The sequence below is a fragment of the Talpa europaea genome, assembly GCF_964194135.1.
Source record: "Talpa europaea genome assembly, chromosome: 5".
Taxonomy (NCBI): Eukaryota; Metazoa; Chordata; class Mammalia; order Eulipotyphla; family Talpidae; genus Talpa; species Talpa europaea.
Window position 1 is genome coordinate 15,590,955 of NC_140071.1, and position 18,160 is coordinate 15,609,114.

At 37.5% G+C, this 18,160-nt stretch overlaps 1 protein-coding gene across 1 annotated transcript in view; it reads right to left on the reverse strand.

Moving 5' to 3' along the window:
• Positions 1-549: 549 nt before the first annotated feature.
• Positions 550-18,160, reverse strand: part of GOLPH3 (golgi phosphoprotein 3) — a gene marked incomplete at both ends in the record, with an annotated part of 36,263 nt that continues 18,652 nt past the window's right edge. Inside the window, 3 exons of the mRNA XM_084233710.1 lie at positions 550-974; positions 8,658-8,772; positions 13,838-13,969. Of these exons, the coding sequence (XP_084089836.1) occupies positions 550-974; positions 8,658-8,772; positions 13,838-13,969 (672 nt within the window). The remainder of the gene's footprint in view (positions 975-8,657; positions 8,773-13,837; positions 13,970-18,160) is intronic.

Genomic DNA, 18,160 nt, shown 5'->3' on the forward strand with positions numbered 1-18,160 from the left:
CAATAGATTTACATGGGAAGCAAAATCCAAGGGGCATTTTATATTATTTACTGTGTTGTCTCAATTTAAAAATAATTTTGTTAAGTATACATCTCAACTGAGGTCTATGTATAAAATGTCCTAATAGATACAGATATTTACCTTTGGTGAGTTGAAGGCCTTTTTGTGACTTCCATCTGAATTGTAGGAAGAATGCTAGATGTACATGCACATGAGGGGAAAACTCAAGCTGAGGTAATCCAGAAGATGTGCATGTAAGAAGACTGGAGGTACTTTGAAAGTCAAAGTATACCAGAAACCAGAAACAGGTAACAGTGACAATGCCAACAAGGAATGGAATGCCAATATGGCAGTAAAACTTTTTTAAAACAGAAAGAGGAAGGCCTCTCGTACCAGCAGAATCCTGCATACATAGGAAAAAGAAAAAGCCACCCACCATTTCCTGAAACAAAAGCCAATTATAGTGTGGAAAGTACAAATTGCAGAAAACCAGAAGTCAATAAACTACTGGTTTACATGAGGGATAGGAAAACACTTCATTCTGAGCAGTTACTTGGTGAACGCTGCCACCACCGCCCACAGAACCTCGCTGGTGCTGGCCTTCAGGCATTCCACCTCAGGATCCAAGTCGAGGAGCTGCCTCACTCTCTTGGTGGCTAAATCATATTGCTCGTCCAGAAGAGGAGCAAAAGCATTCTCCAGAACATCTGAAGCGTGGGCTAGGTAAATGAGGGCCAGCAAGCGCTTGTCCATGCGGTGGGGATCATTCACCCACTTGTCAAGAACAGCTTCTTGTACCTTCTTGATGAGGCGTTGCTTAATGTTGTTGTTGGTGAGGGGATGTGTCGTCATGTCAAAAAGTAGGAAGTTCTGTTTCTCTGTTGTCAATACACCCTTTTCCACTAGGTTTTTAGCTAATCGTTCCCGTACGTTTCTTAATTGATAATGCAATTTTAATGGATTCCATGTCTCACCTAAATAAAAAATTTCAGAGGTCAGAAACGACAGGTTAGAAAATAGTAGATATTGTCTGGTAGTTCTGTAAGATTCTGTAGTTAAAATGAAATTTTACAGTAAAAATTGTATTACTTTCCTCCAGAGAAATAAAGAAAATCCAACTACATTTTCTACCTGACTAAATCATGAATTCCTTGAGGGTTAGGCCTTTCCTTGCACATTTTTAGGCACAAAAGACCATACAGAAGGCAATCTTCAAGCCCAGTCACCATTATTCTAATATGGACAGAGATCAAATATTAAATTATGCTTGGCCTCTCTCCAATTATTGTCACAAAGCAGCTAATAACCAACAATGTCTTAATTAAAACAAAAAAATATAAGCAGGCCTCCCTGGTGGCGCAAGGGGTTAAGTCTCAGCACTATGAAGCTGTCCACAGCCTCTGCAGCACAAGTTCAATCCTCGGCCAGGGAGCTACCCACATGGGGCAGCAGACCTCTCCTGTTCCGCCCGCTGCTCCCTCAGCAGTATATTTCAGTCAATCCGCCTGTTCTGTTCCCCACTGTCTCTGATGAATCCTCTCACCCACTGCCCACACCTCTGGCCTGTAACCCAGTTCTTGTATGCATAAATAAATATTTAAAAAAAAGGAAAAGTTAATAGCAAAATAATGTATTTCTTTTCTGTTAAATATCAGTCTGGAACAAGTGGACAAAAGAAAAAGTTTCCTGATTTACATGCTATTGCTGAAACTGCTACGTATACAAGGTCTATAAAGCTAGCAAAGCCTGTCTAGACACCCTTACTGGCTGACAACAGATAAAGTTAACTCTAAATGGACAAAATATTTTCACCATTTTAAGCTTGTCATCTATATGAATTTCCTTCCAAGACTGAGAAACATTTAAAGTGAAACCAGATGATATTTCACTAAAATAGTTTTTCTTCTTTACAGAAGTATTAATCTTGATTATCTTTGGGATTGTGTATGCTAAATTTTCTTTTTTGTACTTTATTTTCCAAATGATCTCCAATAAACATGTAGCTTTTTACAATTTAAAAAAAGTTATTTTCTAAATTGAGACATGAAAAGATCACTGTGCAAAAGCTACAAGGTTAAAATTTCATTATGTTAAAAGAAAACCTTTAACTGCACTGTCCACTACATGAGCAATTAACCACACAGGCTATTCAATTTAAACTGATTTTAAAAATCAGTATTTCAGGGCCTCCCTGGTGGCGCAGCGGTTGAGCGCTGGGTTGCGAAGCTGCCCACAGCCTCTGAGGCGCCGGTTCGATCCCCGGCTGCTCCCCGGCCACTGGAGGAGGGTCCCACATGGTGCGCAGACCTCTCCTGCCGCCCGCTGCTCCCCTCAGCAGTGTACTTCGGTCCTTCTGCCTGCTCTGCTCCCCGCTCTGTGTCTGGTGAATTCTCTCACCCTCCCGCGCTTCTGACTGTACCCAGTGCTTGTATAAACAAACAAACAAATAAATAAATCTTTAAAAAAAAAATATTTAAAAAAAAAAATCAGTATTTCAGTTGTAGTAATCACATTTCAAGTGTCCAACAGTCATGTGTGGCTAACAGTTACTGAAAGGACAGCACAAAAACAGAACATGGTCATCATTACATAAAAGTTCTAATGGACAATGTTATATCAAAATATATTTTTATTCAATTAGCCATAGACAAAGTCGTGTTACCATATGATTTAACACTAAAGAATAAGGGGCTAGGGGTCTCCCTGGTGGTGCAGGAGTTAAGACATAGCACTACCAAGCTATTGCCAGCCATTGCAGCATGACTTTGATTCCCAGCCAGGGAGCTGACCCACATGGTGCAGCAGACCTCGCCTGTCTCACCCGCTGCGCCCCTCAGCCTTGTATTTCAGTAGATCTGCCTGTTCTGCTCCTCACTCTGTCTCTCGTGAATCCTCTCACCACCACCACCCCCACACCTCTGGCCTACACCCCAGTTCTTGAATGTATAAATAAATCTTTTTTTTTTTTAAAAAAGTAAATTATCTGGAACTACCATTTTGTATTTTGTGATTCACCTTATAAAACCAGCGACTTGGGGGGGAAAACTGTCAAATTATGAAGGGCTGGTACCATGAGTTTGGAAATTGAAGTCATTTCCCGTATTTAAAAAAAAAATAACTTTTTCAAATAAATTGAATGGCCAAACAAATCAACTTCCACTACAAAATTTATCACTGCATTCAATTGCCTTGGCAACTTGAAAAAGGAAAAGAGCCGAAATATATGAGGCCATATTAGAGTTTAAAACCTAGTGAAAGAAAAAAATTTACCTTTAATAGTAATTGAAATTCTACTTATTTCAATTTCTGGTGTTAAACAGTCCACATCTATACTTACTGTTAAGAAATCAGTAATAGTTAACTTGATGAAGCATTAGAACATAAGTTATAACAGCAAGCTATGGAGTTAAGACTGCTTGTATTTGAATTCCAACTCAACTCCTAGCTGTGTGCCCTTGAGCAAGGTTCCTTAACCTCTCTATTCCTCCACATACTCACCTAAAGTGAAGGCAACTATATCCAGCTCACAGACTATGAAGATTAAATGAGTTAAAGACACAGCACGTTCTCAGTATATGACAAGCTCTCAATAAATGTTAGCCACTACTATTTACCCGTGAAAGAATCAGCAGACTGACAGATTTATAATGCTGCTAAAAACTGTATTAGGAGTTGAGACTACAAGCATAAGTAAAGACATATTTCTAAGTCTAGAAATTTAAAATCAAGTGAAGAAAATAGATAAACAATGTTACAAACTATACTGGCCAGAATAAAATATGAATAGAGCCATAAACAGTGTGAATGAGTATCCAAAGGGTAAGAAATTACTAGGGTTTGATGTTAAGGGCTAATTCTAGGAACCTTACAGGGGAGAGAACTTTAAATCCTGAAATTCAAGGGCATTCAACATTCTATGAAAGGAAGAAGAGCTTACATTCCAGGCAGAAGAGAAGACAGAGTGAACCGGCAGCAATTACAAGCAAAGTGTAATGAGCCCTGGCGAGAGGCACACGTCTCCTGTCAACAGGACAGGCTTGCATTTTTCAACTGTTGTACCAACTCACACCTCCCAAACAAGGCCTATCTGCTGCACCTTTCACCAGCAGTTGGGTTTTGTCTTGTTTTCTAATGTCACTGGAAGGCTAAGACACTAGGTTAAACTTGAGTGGTATGTTTTCTGGCAGTCTTAACTGACTTTCGGAAATTTAAACTTAATCAAATAATAGACGCATTTATTTTTTTAAAAAAAGTTCAACTCTAAATTATGCTTGTAATAATTTGCCAATTATGAAAGAAGTACTATTCCCTAGCAGCTCACTAGTGAAACAGGAAGTATCCTATGCTTCAAACTAGGGGACAGGGGGAATAAAATCAAGCTTATTTTAAGAAACCGATCGTTAAATTTCCCTTTGCAGACCTAAAAAAAAAAAATTTTTTCAAAAATCCCTCTGGTGCTACAATTACTTTTTTTCTCTCATGGAAAATAAACAGTATTAACAGTTTTTGATTTAATGACCATTGTATTACAATCACACCAAGTTTACCTATCTCTTATCCACAATTTATTTTATACATTAGAACCAATGAAATAAGTAATGTTTACAAATCTGGGAGAAATTACTCCATTCCAAAATATGCTGACAGTTTAGTTTGCTACTAAAAATGAGAAGAGACTGCAGACAGACACTTTCAAATAAGGTGTTCCATTTAAGACTGGCCCATCTTAGGGGCAATCATTTTTGCCCCAGAGCAAATAAAGGACTCAGCCATCATCATCTTTTGTAGCAATTCCCTGGGCAAGGTTGTAAACCTTGTGTTCGTTCACACCAACAGAAGTATTTATTCAGATCTCCTCAGATATTTGGAAAAAAAGAAGAAACCTCATAAGTAGAAGGTTGAAGTAGTATAGGTTATATGCAAATATCATTTAATACTATTTTTGGCACAATAAAAGCCACGATGAAATAACTACGTGGTCAAAGAATGGTCACTAGCCCAAACCAATCTGACGATTCCTGTGAGACAGGGAAGCCCCATGGAAGAAACACTGAAGTTTCCTCTTTACCGGTAGTTAGGTATATATGTTAGCATAACTAAGTGGTCAATTTTTTCATTAAAAAAAAAAATTAACCTAAGAACAAAGAATAAAGTCACTTTAGCATATATAAAACACCAGAGTTTAAGCTGGGATGGGGACAGGGTAGTAGAATGAGTGATAAGAAAATATAGTAAAGGTTTTGCCTACAATAGATTGTGAACATTTAACATTTAGTTGCTTCAATTTAAGCTGAATAGTGAATAACTTTTGAATACTCTAATAAATGATCAGTCATTTATGTAATCAGTAGTGCTGTAAATTCTAGATTAAAAAACATTATTGTGGTTTTTACTGTTATTCCTCAGTCTCTAGATTATTCACCATTGAAGTCATATAACTTAATACAAGTCAAATTAAAAATATATGGAATTTATAGTTCACTTTTTTTAAAGATTTATTTATTTATGCATACAAGAACTAGGGTACAGGCCAGAGATGAGGGGGGTGAGAGGATTCACCAGAGACAGAGTGGGGAACAGAACAGGCAGACTGACTGAAATACACTGCTGAGGGGAGCAGCGGGCAAGAGAGGAGAGGTCTGCTGCACCATGTGGGTTGCTCCCTGGCTGGCCGGGGATCAAACTTGTGCTGCAGAGGCTGCGGATTGCTTCATAGTGTGGTGTTATTAACCCCTTGCGCCACCAGGGAGGCCCCCTATAATTCACTTTTTTACAAAAGAAATTTTAAGTATGAACAGTGAGGAAAAGTTCTTCAGAAGTTATTTATGTCTACTGCCCAACAATCATTAAAGTGGAAAATGACATACTGACAAGTACCTCTATTATTCCACTGCAAAAAACTTCCATATGCCATCAAAACAAAAAGCATCTTTGTTTAAAAATGTGGCAGTCTAGTGACACCTTGTGACCGAACTGACCAACTACGTGTCTTAATATTTAAAAAAGATAGGAACTCTATTAAAAAAACAGTAGTATTTCAACTTTAAGTCTTCGCCTTAAATATATATTTATTAATTTTTAAGATATATAATGTTTACAATATATCCTTAGTTTTAGTATGTATAGATATACTGTATAAATAATGAAATGAAACCCGTAGTAAGCTGAGAGGGGAAGACACCATTTTTTTTTTCACTCCCACTTAAGCAGCCACCTTCAGCTACAAGTCCCAATATGCCTTGAACTAGACTCTTGAGCAAGCAGCTACTAGGAACAAGAGTCAGTTAGTGGACAGGTGGACCCACGCAATGCTGAGAAAGCAGGTGTGCACTCTCTCTTGCCTCTGCAGTGCCAACCTGCACCCTGGTACCGCTAAGTAGACTTGGAGAAGACACACAGAAGAGAGACATACAGACACTTGGAAGAAGCATCTGGGTGAGAAACAAGTGGGGAGATGCTCCTATCTCTGGAGGAGACAGTGGCAGCCATTATCTTACATTTTCACCCTCTAACCACATGTTATTTGCCCATCTTTAACAATATCTAACTGTGTTTAAAATATTTACTCGAAAGTGCCTTATGTCTGAACATGAAACAGAAGGACAATAGACATATGCAGAAGCTATGTTCTGCATTAACAGGAGAGAAGAGCAAGGTAACTTAGGTCCTTATACTTAAGAAGCGCACAATGTAGACGATCACGCACACACACACGAATAACTTTAATATAAATATACTTGTCGTCAGGGCTGTCACTCAAACACTGCAGGTTCACCTCCATACTGTTGCACTTTCCTGTCTCCTCAGAGTGATGAAAAGCTTTGTGACTTGCTCTGACCAATCAAACCACAAATAATTTCTGAGCAGAAACTTAACCCTTTGTTTGCATTACGTCCGAACCATTCTGGACATTGGCTACCAGGTACTCGATGCTACTTTGCGGCGGAAACGTTCATTTACAGACCCTTGTATTATTTAGTATAATTTTGGAACCAAGTAACATATTATAATGATATTGGACTTATATGAATTGGGTGACATCGAGGAATGTATATTTGCAAAAAAACCGATATTTTATTGTTTATAATTTTGTACAGTATGATAAGTTTTGTAACACTCCCCAATATGCATTGCAGGCTGATTAGTGAATGTCTGACATGTCTGTATAGAGGTCTATCTGGAGCTCATCTTCACTACTACTTGTGTCATGAGACTCATTCTTGGTTGGACGCTTGGCCATTGTTCTAATAAAAAATATGAATAAATGCATGGGTTGAAAATTTCTAATTGTTATTACTAACTGACAAGATGATATTTACCAAAATAGCTTTCACCAAACAACTTATTCACTAAGAAAAGAATCACTTTTCCGATTTTCTCCTCGTTAGATCTATTTGCACTACTCGAAGCTTCAAACCAAAATGAGCTCAGCTTTGAAAATCTTTTCCTCCAGATGTAGACTTGTTTATTTGTAATTATGTATCTCACTATACAGTGCACGCTATGTTCAAAAATCGACCTTTCTTCTACAAACTCCCCTTTATCGCTCTTTTTTTTTTTTTTGGCATTTCCTTTTTTTTTTTTTAATAGAGGCATGTTTTTATTATATTTATTTATTTGTTTGTTTGTTTTGTTTATACATGCACTGGGTACAGTCAGAAGCGCGGGAGGGTGAGAGAATTCACCAGAGCCAGAGCGGGGAGCAGAGCAGGCAGAAGGACAGAAGTACACTGCTGAGGGGAACAGCGGGCGGCAGGAGAGGTCTGCGCGCCATGTGGGACCCTCCTCTGGTGGCCGGGGAGCAGCCGGGGATCGAACCGGCGCTGCAGAGGCTGCGGGCAGCTTCGCAACCCAGCGCTCAACCGCTGCACCACTGGGGAGGCCCCCCTTATCGCTCTTTTCAAGTGGCGTCACGAAGTGCACGGACCGTCGTGAGCACGCATCTCACGTTCTCGTCCGACACAAAACCCGCTGACATTTCTTGTATATATCTTAGTAATTTTATGATATTTTGATTTAATTTCTTGTGCCATTTCAAGATAAAACTTCAGGGAAACATGCATGTCTCAAAAAGTTGCGTTGAAATAACTCAATTCCCCGTAATCACTAATAAATTGCAATGTCCCCTGAGAGGGGACATCCGAGTGATATGCTAGAATTCCTATGGCCCCTGAGAGGGGACAGCGGAGTGCAAAGGGTTAAGCATGTGAGCCATTTTCTGTTCTTCCCGTTATAATAATGTCTACTAACAATGCTCCAGATGGTGGCGACTCCATCTGCTTGACTGCCAGAGTGAAAATGAAGTGGCCTGTCACTGACCTAAACCGTGAGAAAAAAAATCTATTGTCTTATGCTGAGATTTTGGAGTTGCTACCATAGCTTAACCTACTCTGTTCACATAGGGTAGTAAGATGCAATTTTGATAAAGAATGATGGGGCTGTAAGAAGAACAGTACATTTCATTTAAATTTACTCAGTCTTATTAAAGGAAATGAAACTTTAAAAAAAACACCTGTTCAGTGACTGATAACAAACAAGTTTGCCTAAATACAAACCACCTTTGGCTAATATGCTTAATAGTTTCTTTCAAAATATTTAAACTTTTATAAAAATCTTTTACACAGAATTCAGTTTTTAGTTTCCACACAGCAGCTTACCACTTAGTAATTCAATCCAGTTCTGGACAGTTTCGGGAGGCTGAGTCTCCTTTACATGCTTTAGAGCTTCATCAAGAAGAACATCCCCTGTTGGAGCATCTGATTTACAGATCACCTAAAATATAAGAAATAAGAATGAAATGAACTACTTATTCCTTTTTTGATGTGAACTTTTCAAACAAAAAATACTTCTGCAGACAAATTCATATGCTTAAAGCTCCAAATGTTCATGCAGTATCCAAGTTCAGAATTTATATTAATTCTATATTGAACCCAATATTTAATTTAACCTGTTTAGCCACAATGATGAAATAAATGAAAATAAAAGCTAGTGTGCATAATCAGTAAAGCAAAATGCCTTTCTTTGATAAACCAGAAAATCACTGTTTAAACAATTATCAGTTCCAGAAACAGACTCAATTATTTATTATTTTTTATTTTTTTCAGACTCTAACAAATAAGGAGAGAAAGTTTTCAATAAATGTCATGAAAACAAGTAAAAACTAAGACTTGGTTCCTCAGAGCCTATACTACAAAAGATAAAGATTTAAAATATGGACTATAATTTTGGGGGTGAGAATTATTTTTTCAAAAGTATGGCAACTAACAGAAACCTTAAAGAAAACACCAATATACGTCATTAAATAACAAATATAATTTTTTAAATTATACTGATATAAAATTCATAGCTGAAGCATACACATGACCCAGAAATGGGGGATGAGAAGGAAAAAACACGATACTGCTTGAGCCAAGTATTAGATCTCTATAGGCTCATTTAGTCTTGGCTATTAAATTTCTGGTTGAAATCCTGTAACAATCTATTGTTTTATTATATTTAGCTATTAAAATGCTATGAAATTTAAGTTTTTTAATCCAGTAGTCTTCTTTTATTTGTCCTCAATGTGTCCTTCATCTTTTTGTTCAATCTTATGAAAGGTCAAAAAATTACATACACCATCTGAGACCCAGTAGAAATATAATTAGAACTACAAACGGTAGTCATGACTCCAGTGATCATATCAAAAAAAGAAAATGGGTGAAATTAATTTCAATGTTTCATTTAATCCATTATAGCCAAAATAGTAAACATTTAACAAATATGTTTAAATTGAGGTATTTTACATGTCTCCTTTTTCCACAGTAAATCTTCAGAATTCTGGTGTATTTTTATTTATTGCATGCCTCAATTTTTGCACTAGCCACATTTCTAGTCTAGTTAACAGACTTGTAAGTTAGTGACTACTGTTACTACAATACAGATAAGTAACACATCATTGCAGAAAGTTCTGTTGGATAGGGCTATTGTAGCCCATTCTTTTGAGCAGAGGGTGAAAGAGAGTAAGAAAAAAGGAGAACAGTGGGAGGAAAAGTTACAAACCTTTATGTAATGGTCAATTCACCACCTCTTACTTCCTAATCTTTTTATTTTTTAAGATTTATTTATTTATGCATACAAGAACTGGGGTGTAGGCCAAAAGTACGGGGTGGGGGATTCACCAGAGACAGAGTGGGGAGCAGAACAGGTGGATCGACTGAAATACACTGCTGAGGGGAGCAGCAGATGAGACAGGAGAGGTCTGCTGTGCCCTGTGGGTCAGCTCTCTGGCCGGGGTCATGCCGCAGTGGCTGGCAATAGCTTGATAACACTGAGACTTTAACCCCCGTGCCACCTGGGAGGCCCGCTTCCTACTTAGTCTTTAAATCCACTGCAATCTGGCTTCAATGCCTATCTTACACCCACCGTCTGAGACAGGCCATATATCAGGATCAAAGTGTCCTGTAAATAGGTATATCTTTTTTCTTATGAAATTCTGTCCCCATGTCTCCCTCAGGGGAGCCACTTTTCTCCATTACTGCTACAACTGTTCTATTCTAGCTAATCTGGCTGACTTCATTTGAACTAAATTACATTTCCTAACTAGTTTCTCTGAACTAGTTTTAGCCCTTTTCAATAGTATCCTCACTTACCTAAAAGGTAAATCTTAGGACATTCTACTGTTTGCCCCATAACTCTTCAATGGTTCACAAAAGTTCTAAACTTTTAAAAATTCAGTAATGTCTGCCCCACTAGTTTATTCTCTACAAGCATATTATTGAAACGTAGTATTTTATTTAATTTTTTTTTGGTGGGACCCTCACCGATGGCCAGGGATCGAACTGGTGCTGCAGAGGCTGCGGGCAGCCTCGCAACCCAGCGCTCAACCGCTGCGCCACCAGGGGAGGCCCCATAGTATTTTATTTTCTTAGAGCCTCATCTGTTATGAGCCTCATCATATATGAACAGATAACCAAGGATGGCAAAACATTTGAAGAAAAGACTTCGACATCAAAGAGACCAAATGAGGAAAGAAAAAAAAAAAAAAAAAAAAAGGAACTCTGAAAAAAAATTTTTTTCAAAAGATCCATAGATTCCAAAGACCTAAAAGAAGGCATTACACCCATAAAACAAGGAGCAGCCAATTAAAAACAAGAAAGGGCCCTTAGAAATCAAAACCCTGAGAGCTACAAGAAAAAATTCAACAAAGAATTGAATGAGGCCAAGAAAATGTTAACTATCGCAATAAAGCTGTGAAACAAAAACAACCAACAGGGCCATATCCAACTTAGAGTTTTAGAAAACAAAAGTTTCTAACCAAAAAACACACTCTCAGACTCAAACAACTCGTGCACAATGAATTTTAAAAGACCCACATGAAGGCATACTAAAGAGCTTGAGAACACCAGAGACAAACAAAAAATTTCAAATGCTTCCAGAGAGGAAAAGGCAAAAACATACAAAGAATGAAAATCAGAAGTGCATCAGACTTAACAGCTAGTCTTATATAGAAGACAATGGACAAGGCATCTTGAAATGCCTTCCAAATTCTGTGGGAAGCAAGTTAAATATAACATTCTCTTCCCAGTTAAGTTTTTCAAATGAAGTACAATTAAGGCATTTTCAGACATACAAGTCTCAAAATATTTTCTCCCCACAGGGTAGGAGAAAATACTTCCAGAAAACAGGAAGCTGAAAGCTCTACAAATGTGACAAGAAGTCCCAGCAGGATCAAAGCATAACGAGTCCAAATTAGAACAAGGAAAATCTTAATGGAATTGTCTGATATATATATGAATATTTAAAAATTAATAATGCTAACTTTATAGAGTATATAAGAAAAAGGGACAGTTACACAGAAAATGTTTTAAAAAGAGAATTATTAAGGAAAATAAAGGGTTTAACAGCTCTGCAGAAAACAATATTAACACAGTAATCATAGAAAATGGCCATAACTGGCTAAAAACTGACATAACTGTACTGAAAAGACTGGGTGGAAAGGGGGAAGGGATGGATAAAAAGGCCAGCTAGTCGCCTATTCTAACAGAAGGTAAGCAGTCTCTCAACTGGAAGCAAGAGAAAGCAGTATATGTTTATTGCAAAACGTGGAGGTAAATGTCAAAAGAAATAACTAGGAGAATTGCAACAAGCTGAATGGTGGATTCATATACTAACCTCCGGTGCCTGATTCCCAAAACTTATATGGAAAATAAGTCATTGTAGAGCAAATTAAGTTAAATTAGATCTTGAAATGAGATCCTCTTGGATTATCCAAATGGCCCCTAAATGCACTGGAAATGCCTTTATAAGAGACACAGTAAGGAGAGAAACACACAAAAGGTGATGTGAAGACAGAGCAGAGAGAGAGGTGGTCAGCAGCCAAGGAAAAATCTGGAACCAACAGAAGCAGGGAGCAAAAACTTCAATGGCAACAAAGCACATCATTTCATATTCTTGGCCTCCATAACTATGAGAGTTAAATAAGTATCTGCTGTATTAAATCATCAAGTTTATGGAATTTGTTAAAGCAGCCCTAGGAAATTAATATAAGGACTGAAAATGGTTGCCTCCCTGGAGCATGACTAAGGAAAGAGGAAGGGTAACAGTGAAGTTTTTGTTACAAGCCTTTAGTACAATTTTATAACTATTATACATGTATTATCATAATAAAACCAGTAGTTATTTTTTCATGAGTAAATTAAATCACATTGGAGCATTTTTCCCAGAAAATATCAACTACCTAGTTAAGATCATACAAGCTAAGACTGAAATAATAAGCCTATGAAGGCAGAGAATTTCACTCAGTCATCAGAAATAGATACATGATGAATGAATAAATGAATAAAAGGGCAAGTAATTTGTTGATAACCAACACAAAATGGTTTTCGTCTTCATAAAAAGAATAAAAAAATAACTGTCAAAACTTTTTCACTTTAGATTAGGACTCCATAACATTAACACAAAATTACTTGTAATTACTATAATTGGGAGCAACCTCTATGTATATTATCATTAATAACTATAGTGGCAATCTTTTTTTTCTCCATAAATCCATGACTACACAGCAAAATGAAATAAAAAAATCAATATTCTGCTTTATGATAGTTTTGTAAAATAAAGTAGTTTGAAAGTTAATCTCAAGACAGCCCATTTGACTTCGCTTTCGAATGACTAGGTTTAATTTTAAAATCCCCTGAGGAATGTTTTCAATATACCATGTTTACTCTATAACTTCAAAAACACATTAATGGCTTTCTCTCCTAAAGGATTATTACTTTAGCATGTATCAATCAATGTTCTTTTCTAACCCTGGACTGCTTTAAATTCACTAGGACACTGTGTTAGGGAAAGTTTTCAAACACCATGCCCCCAAGTAACAACACACTAAAAGAGAAACAGTCTAGAATATTTGAAATTGAGGCTGAAATTAGAAGTTCTGAAATTTAACCAATAATACTTCTATTATAACACAGACCTTCACAATGGAGATGGCAGAGATCTGAAAATTGTTCATATTCTGTTCAGAAAATCAATAGCCTACATAAAATTACACAATAACACTTCTGGGTTTAAAAGAAAGTTATGTCAAATATTTCCAAATTATGGTTTTCAAAAGCAGCAACTGAAGTTTATGGTCTCTATGAGCATATCAAATAAAATAAGTGATCCTAACAATGAATTACTTTACTCACAGAATCAAGAAACCAAGGACACCATAAAGATATGGTACCATAAAGATAAAGATATGGAAACAAGATTCAACAAGGAATCAACTTCTTTAATTTGTGAAAGTTATCAGTTAAAACTATTTTTAAGCAGCACAAATTCTTTAAAAAGACATGCTATTCAGCATTCCTCTTACCTTTCTTGTTAACAGACTTTTCCGTCTCATTCCACAAGCCTCTAGTTGTAACCTTCCTCTCAAGGCTAATTCAATTAACATACAGCCACGTAATCCAGATGATATACAGTCATTCCAAAATGATGTGTAACCCTATTTTAAAAAGGAAACAAAATGACGAATTCAGAGTCAAAAACAGGAAATATTTTTAGAAGAAATTACTTTTGGTGCCTTGTAGCTTTCATGCCTTTCATAACTATAACTTAAAATAAAATACTGAAAAATGTAATTACTATTCATTACTAATCTAGATTTTTCAGGGGTTTGTCTTTTCACCACTTACCCTTCATGTGGATAAACAACAAATAATCTTACACAGTGTATAAAATTTTTATGCAACAAATAAAATATAACATCTTTCTTAGTCAAACTATGTGTCTACTGGGCTCTTTGTGATTGCAAGGACCAAAGCTCACCTAACTCAGTTAACATCATGTTACAGTGGCTTATGAGTATATACGAGCAAATTCAGGAAAACAAGTCAGCCAAATTTGGCCTCATGAAAAATTAGAATATTATTCATTCAATACTGCTTAGAATAAAAACACAGGGTTATTTTTTGAAGACTATGTTAGAAAACATATATATGCATCCAAGAACAGAAAGGATAGCTGAGAGACTGAAGTCCCGAATAATAAAGAGTTAAATAATCAGGTGCTTGTCCCCCATCCACATATAGAAAGGTAACATCGAAGGTAGAACAGCGAGACAGAACAAGACTAGACATCAAGGGATGTGGGAATACTCAACTCAACCAGACATCACCAGATTACATCAGGACACTCAAATAGCAAACAACTGGATTCTCCAAATTAGGAAATCATGACCTTTGCCAGCAGGGTTGCTGACTATCAATTTAAAGTACCCACCTTTGAGGAAAAGGCAGAAGTTATAATTCGTTCTGGCTGAGAATCAGAACAGGCTAATATATAAAACTGGTAAAAGGGAAAACAGATAAATCAAGTCTCTGAATAATGGAGGGTTCGGGGAATAGGAAGGCCGAGGCTCTTCTTGGTCACAGCACTTTACCATGGGTAGCCTGTATTCTGGAAAATAACTGACCATCAAGGACAACCCACAGGAGTTAACTATGAACATGGGGACTTAAGCTAGCCTAATGAAGCTATGATTCCCAATAATGAAGGCTTTGGGAAAATGAAAATTTAGAGTAAGAAAGCCAAAAAGGGGCCTCCCTGAGGGTACAGTGGTTTGAGTCTCAGTGCTACCAAGCTATCACCAGCCACTGCAACACGAGTTTGATTCCCTGCCAGGGAACTGACTCACATGGCACAGCAGACCTCTCCTGGCTGACCTGCTGCTCCCCTCAGCAGTGTATTTCAGTCAATCCACATCTGCCTGTTCTGCTCCCCACTGTCTCTGGTGAATCCTCTTAACCCCTGCACCTCTGGCCTACACCCCAGTTCTTATATGCATAAAAAGATCTTCAAAAAAAAAAAAAAAAAGCCAAAAAGAGGCAGATTTAAATAAGATAGGAGATAATGACTGGATATCTCCTTAAAGGAATCCTTTAAACCTTAGTTAAGTGTTGGGGTCTAATTAAATGAAGATTACCAGAGATTTAGGGAAGTAATTAATAAAATCAATAATTTACAGAGGTTAGGTAAAATCTCCGGCTTGTGTAACCACAACAACTGAAGTCCTAGCAAACCCGATTAATGGATTCCACATTAAATCAAAGTTACAGATGTCTGGCTTAGACTGCCCTGACATACAGAGTCCTAAGTTTGCCTCTACAAACTGAACCACAGAGTATACACCTCAGGAAGCAGTAATGAATGTGGAAAGGACCACATCTCTGCAATCTGAAATTCAAGCTGAATCATATTTAGAAACTTTCATTCACTACTACAGGTCCCAATATATCTCAACCTCAACTGCTCCCGAAGTAACAGTACATCCAGAGATGTTAGCAAAACAGTGTCTTTAATAACAAACTTTCAAGATTTACTCCATGTAGATCTTGTGAATGGCTTTGGGGCATTGCCACTAAAAGACACATGTTAGAACAGAATCAAATTAATTCAAAAAACAGACAAATGACAAACAAACAGCTCTATGCCAAGGTTTCTGAGATTCAGTAGTAATATTCCAAAGCTAAATGAAGCCATCAAAGTCATATCAAGCAATAAAATAGGTGACCTACTAAAATCCACATCATGAAAGTATAATTAAGAATGATGGGGTGGGGAGGGTGCGGCGGCTGAGCACAGCACTGTGAAGCTGTCCACAGCCTCTGCAGCACAGGTTCGATCCCACCCGGCCGCAGCGATCCCCACCATGGCGTGGCAGATCTCTCCTGTCTCTCCCGCTGCTCCCCTCAGCAGTGTGTTTCGTCAGTCTGCCTGTTCTGTTCCCCACTCTGTCTCTGGTAGATCCTCTCACCGCCACCACCACCCCCCCCCCGCCACCCCCTCATCTCTGGCCTGTACGCTAGCTCTTGTAAGCATAAATAAATTAATCTTAAAAAAAAAAAGGGGGGGAATCCATTGTGGAAAAAAAAATTATAATTAAAGTATGTGAGAAAGATTAGTAACTACCTGACAATATCCAGCAGTTTATGATATGGTTCAAAAGGCACAACTGGATACATGTGCACCATGTTGTGAAATGATAAAGTAGTATCAATGATGCTTATTAGTCAATTACGTATTTCAACTATGTATTCCAGTGACACTCCAGAATTCTTATACTTGGAAGTCAATTATCATTTCAGATCCCCAAATGCATTTCGGATTCTACCACCAGCAACAGAGGAAATATCTTTATGCAGTATAGGGTACTAGTACTCAAAGGTCAGGATCACATTAAAGAGGGACCAATAGCCAGACAACCAACTTGCTGATGAAGGAGCAGCAGCTACACTAAAAATTCCAGGAAATATTCATTGAAGAAATAAACTCGCTTCTTGATGGAAGTTAAAAGACCACAAGAAAACGACCTTGGAGCCCTAAAAGTTCAAGACTGTGTTCAGAAATCAGTTCCCAAGTTCTAAAGTCTAAGGATGGAAGAGGGCAGAGATATCCCAAATAGAGCTGGGTGATACACTACCTTGTAGAATCCAGATACATGAGTCCATTAGGTCCATAGGTCCAAAACAAAGGGAAACATGCAAGAAAAGAGGACACCCTAAGTCCCTAATATGGCAGTAGTGGTAACCTGGAATGCTAGGAAAAGGAGGTTCATCCAAAGGGTAGTTCATGTGTAGGTCACAGGCCTCCAACAAAACTAAGACTACAACACAAGAAAGAAGGAATCAGAGGGCTCTGGAAACTATTTGCCTTTCATCAACAATCTAATATCAAATTTTGACAATAACCAAACAGGTAGAGATTTTCCTATGGAGTGCTAGCTAAATGACCACAAAGACCTACTCCAATCAGTATTTTGTTGCTGAGAATACCCAGGATCAGAGACTCAGACAAAAGGCAAACATCACAAGAGGTTGTAACTTAAACCGGGTTAGATTCCTTTTTCATAGAGTGTGCCATTCACAAACAGGGAGTCAAGCAGAAGGAATGAATAGTAGCAATAACAAAAAAGGCAGGGGTCCCGGGACCTGCTCAGCAGACGCGATGCGTCCCTCAGTTGGCAGTTCCAAGATCGCAATCTAGGGGACAGAGATCACGGGAAATCCAATGTTGCTGCACATCTAAGCCAACAACCTTCAATCCAGTTTTTGCTCAGTGATAACAGGGTAGTTATTTGGATCTCTATTTGCCTGATTCCCTTTTTCTCTCATGTGGTTCAACTTGAATGAGGGAAAAAAGAGGCATTTATGGGTAGCTAAAATTACAAACACTTAAAGAGTTCTAGCCATTTCAGCTAAAAGCTCCAAAGTGCTTAACTAAAAGACATGCGCTGTTTTAGAATCAATTAAAACGCTAGCCACCCACAATGAAATATAACAAATTGTATAAATATTATAAGAAGGATTGAAATGTTACCAGATTTTCCCTCACACAATGTGACTATATTTCTTTCAGATGAGAAACAAGTACAAAATAGTACATATAAAGTATGATCCTAATTTGAAATACATAAATATATATACGTATTCGTATGTATGAAAACATATATAACGTGTGTATACACATAAATATATACACATAAATATATACATATATACATATTTGTATGTGTAAGAAAAAAAACCTCTTCAGATGCTCATAATCTTTGATAGAGTTTTTAAGGACCTTCAGCTAGGAAATGTGCACAAACTTATGTACAAATAATTTTTGTACAATTATAGCAAAATAGAAACAA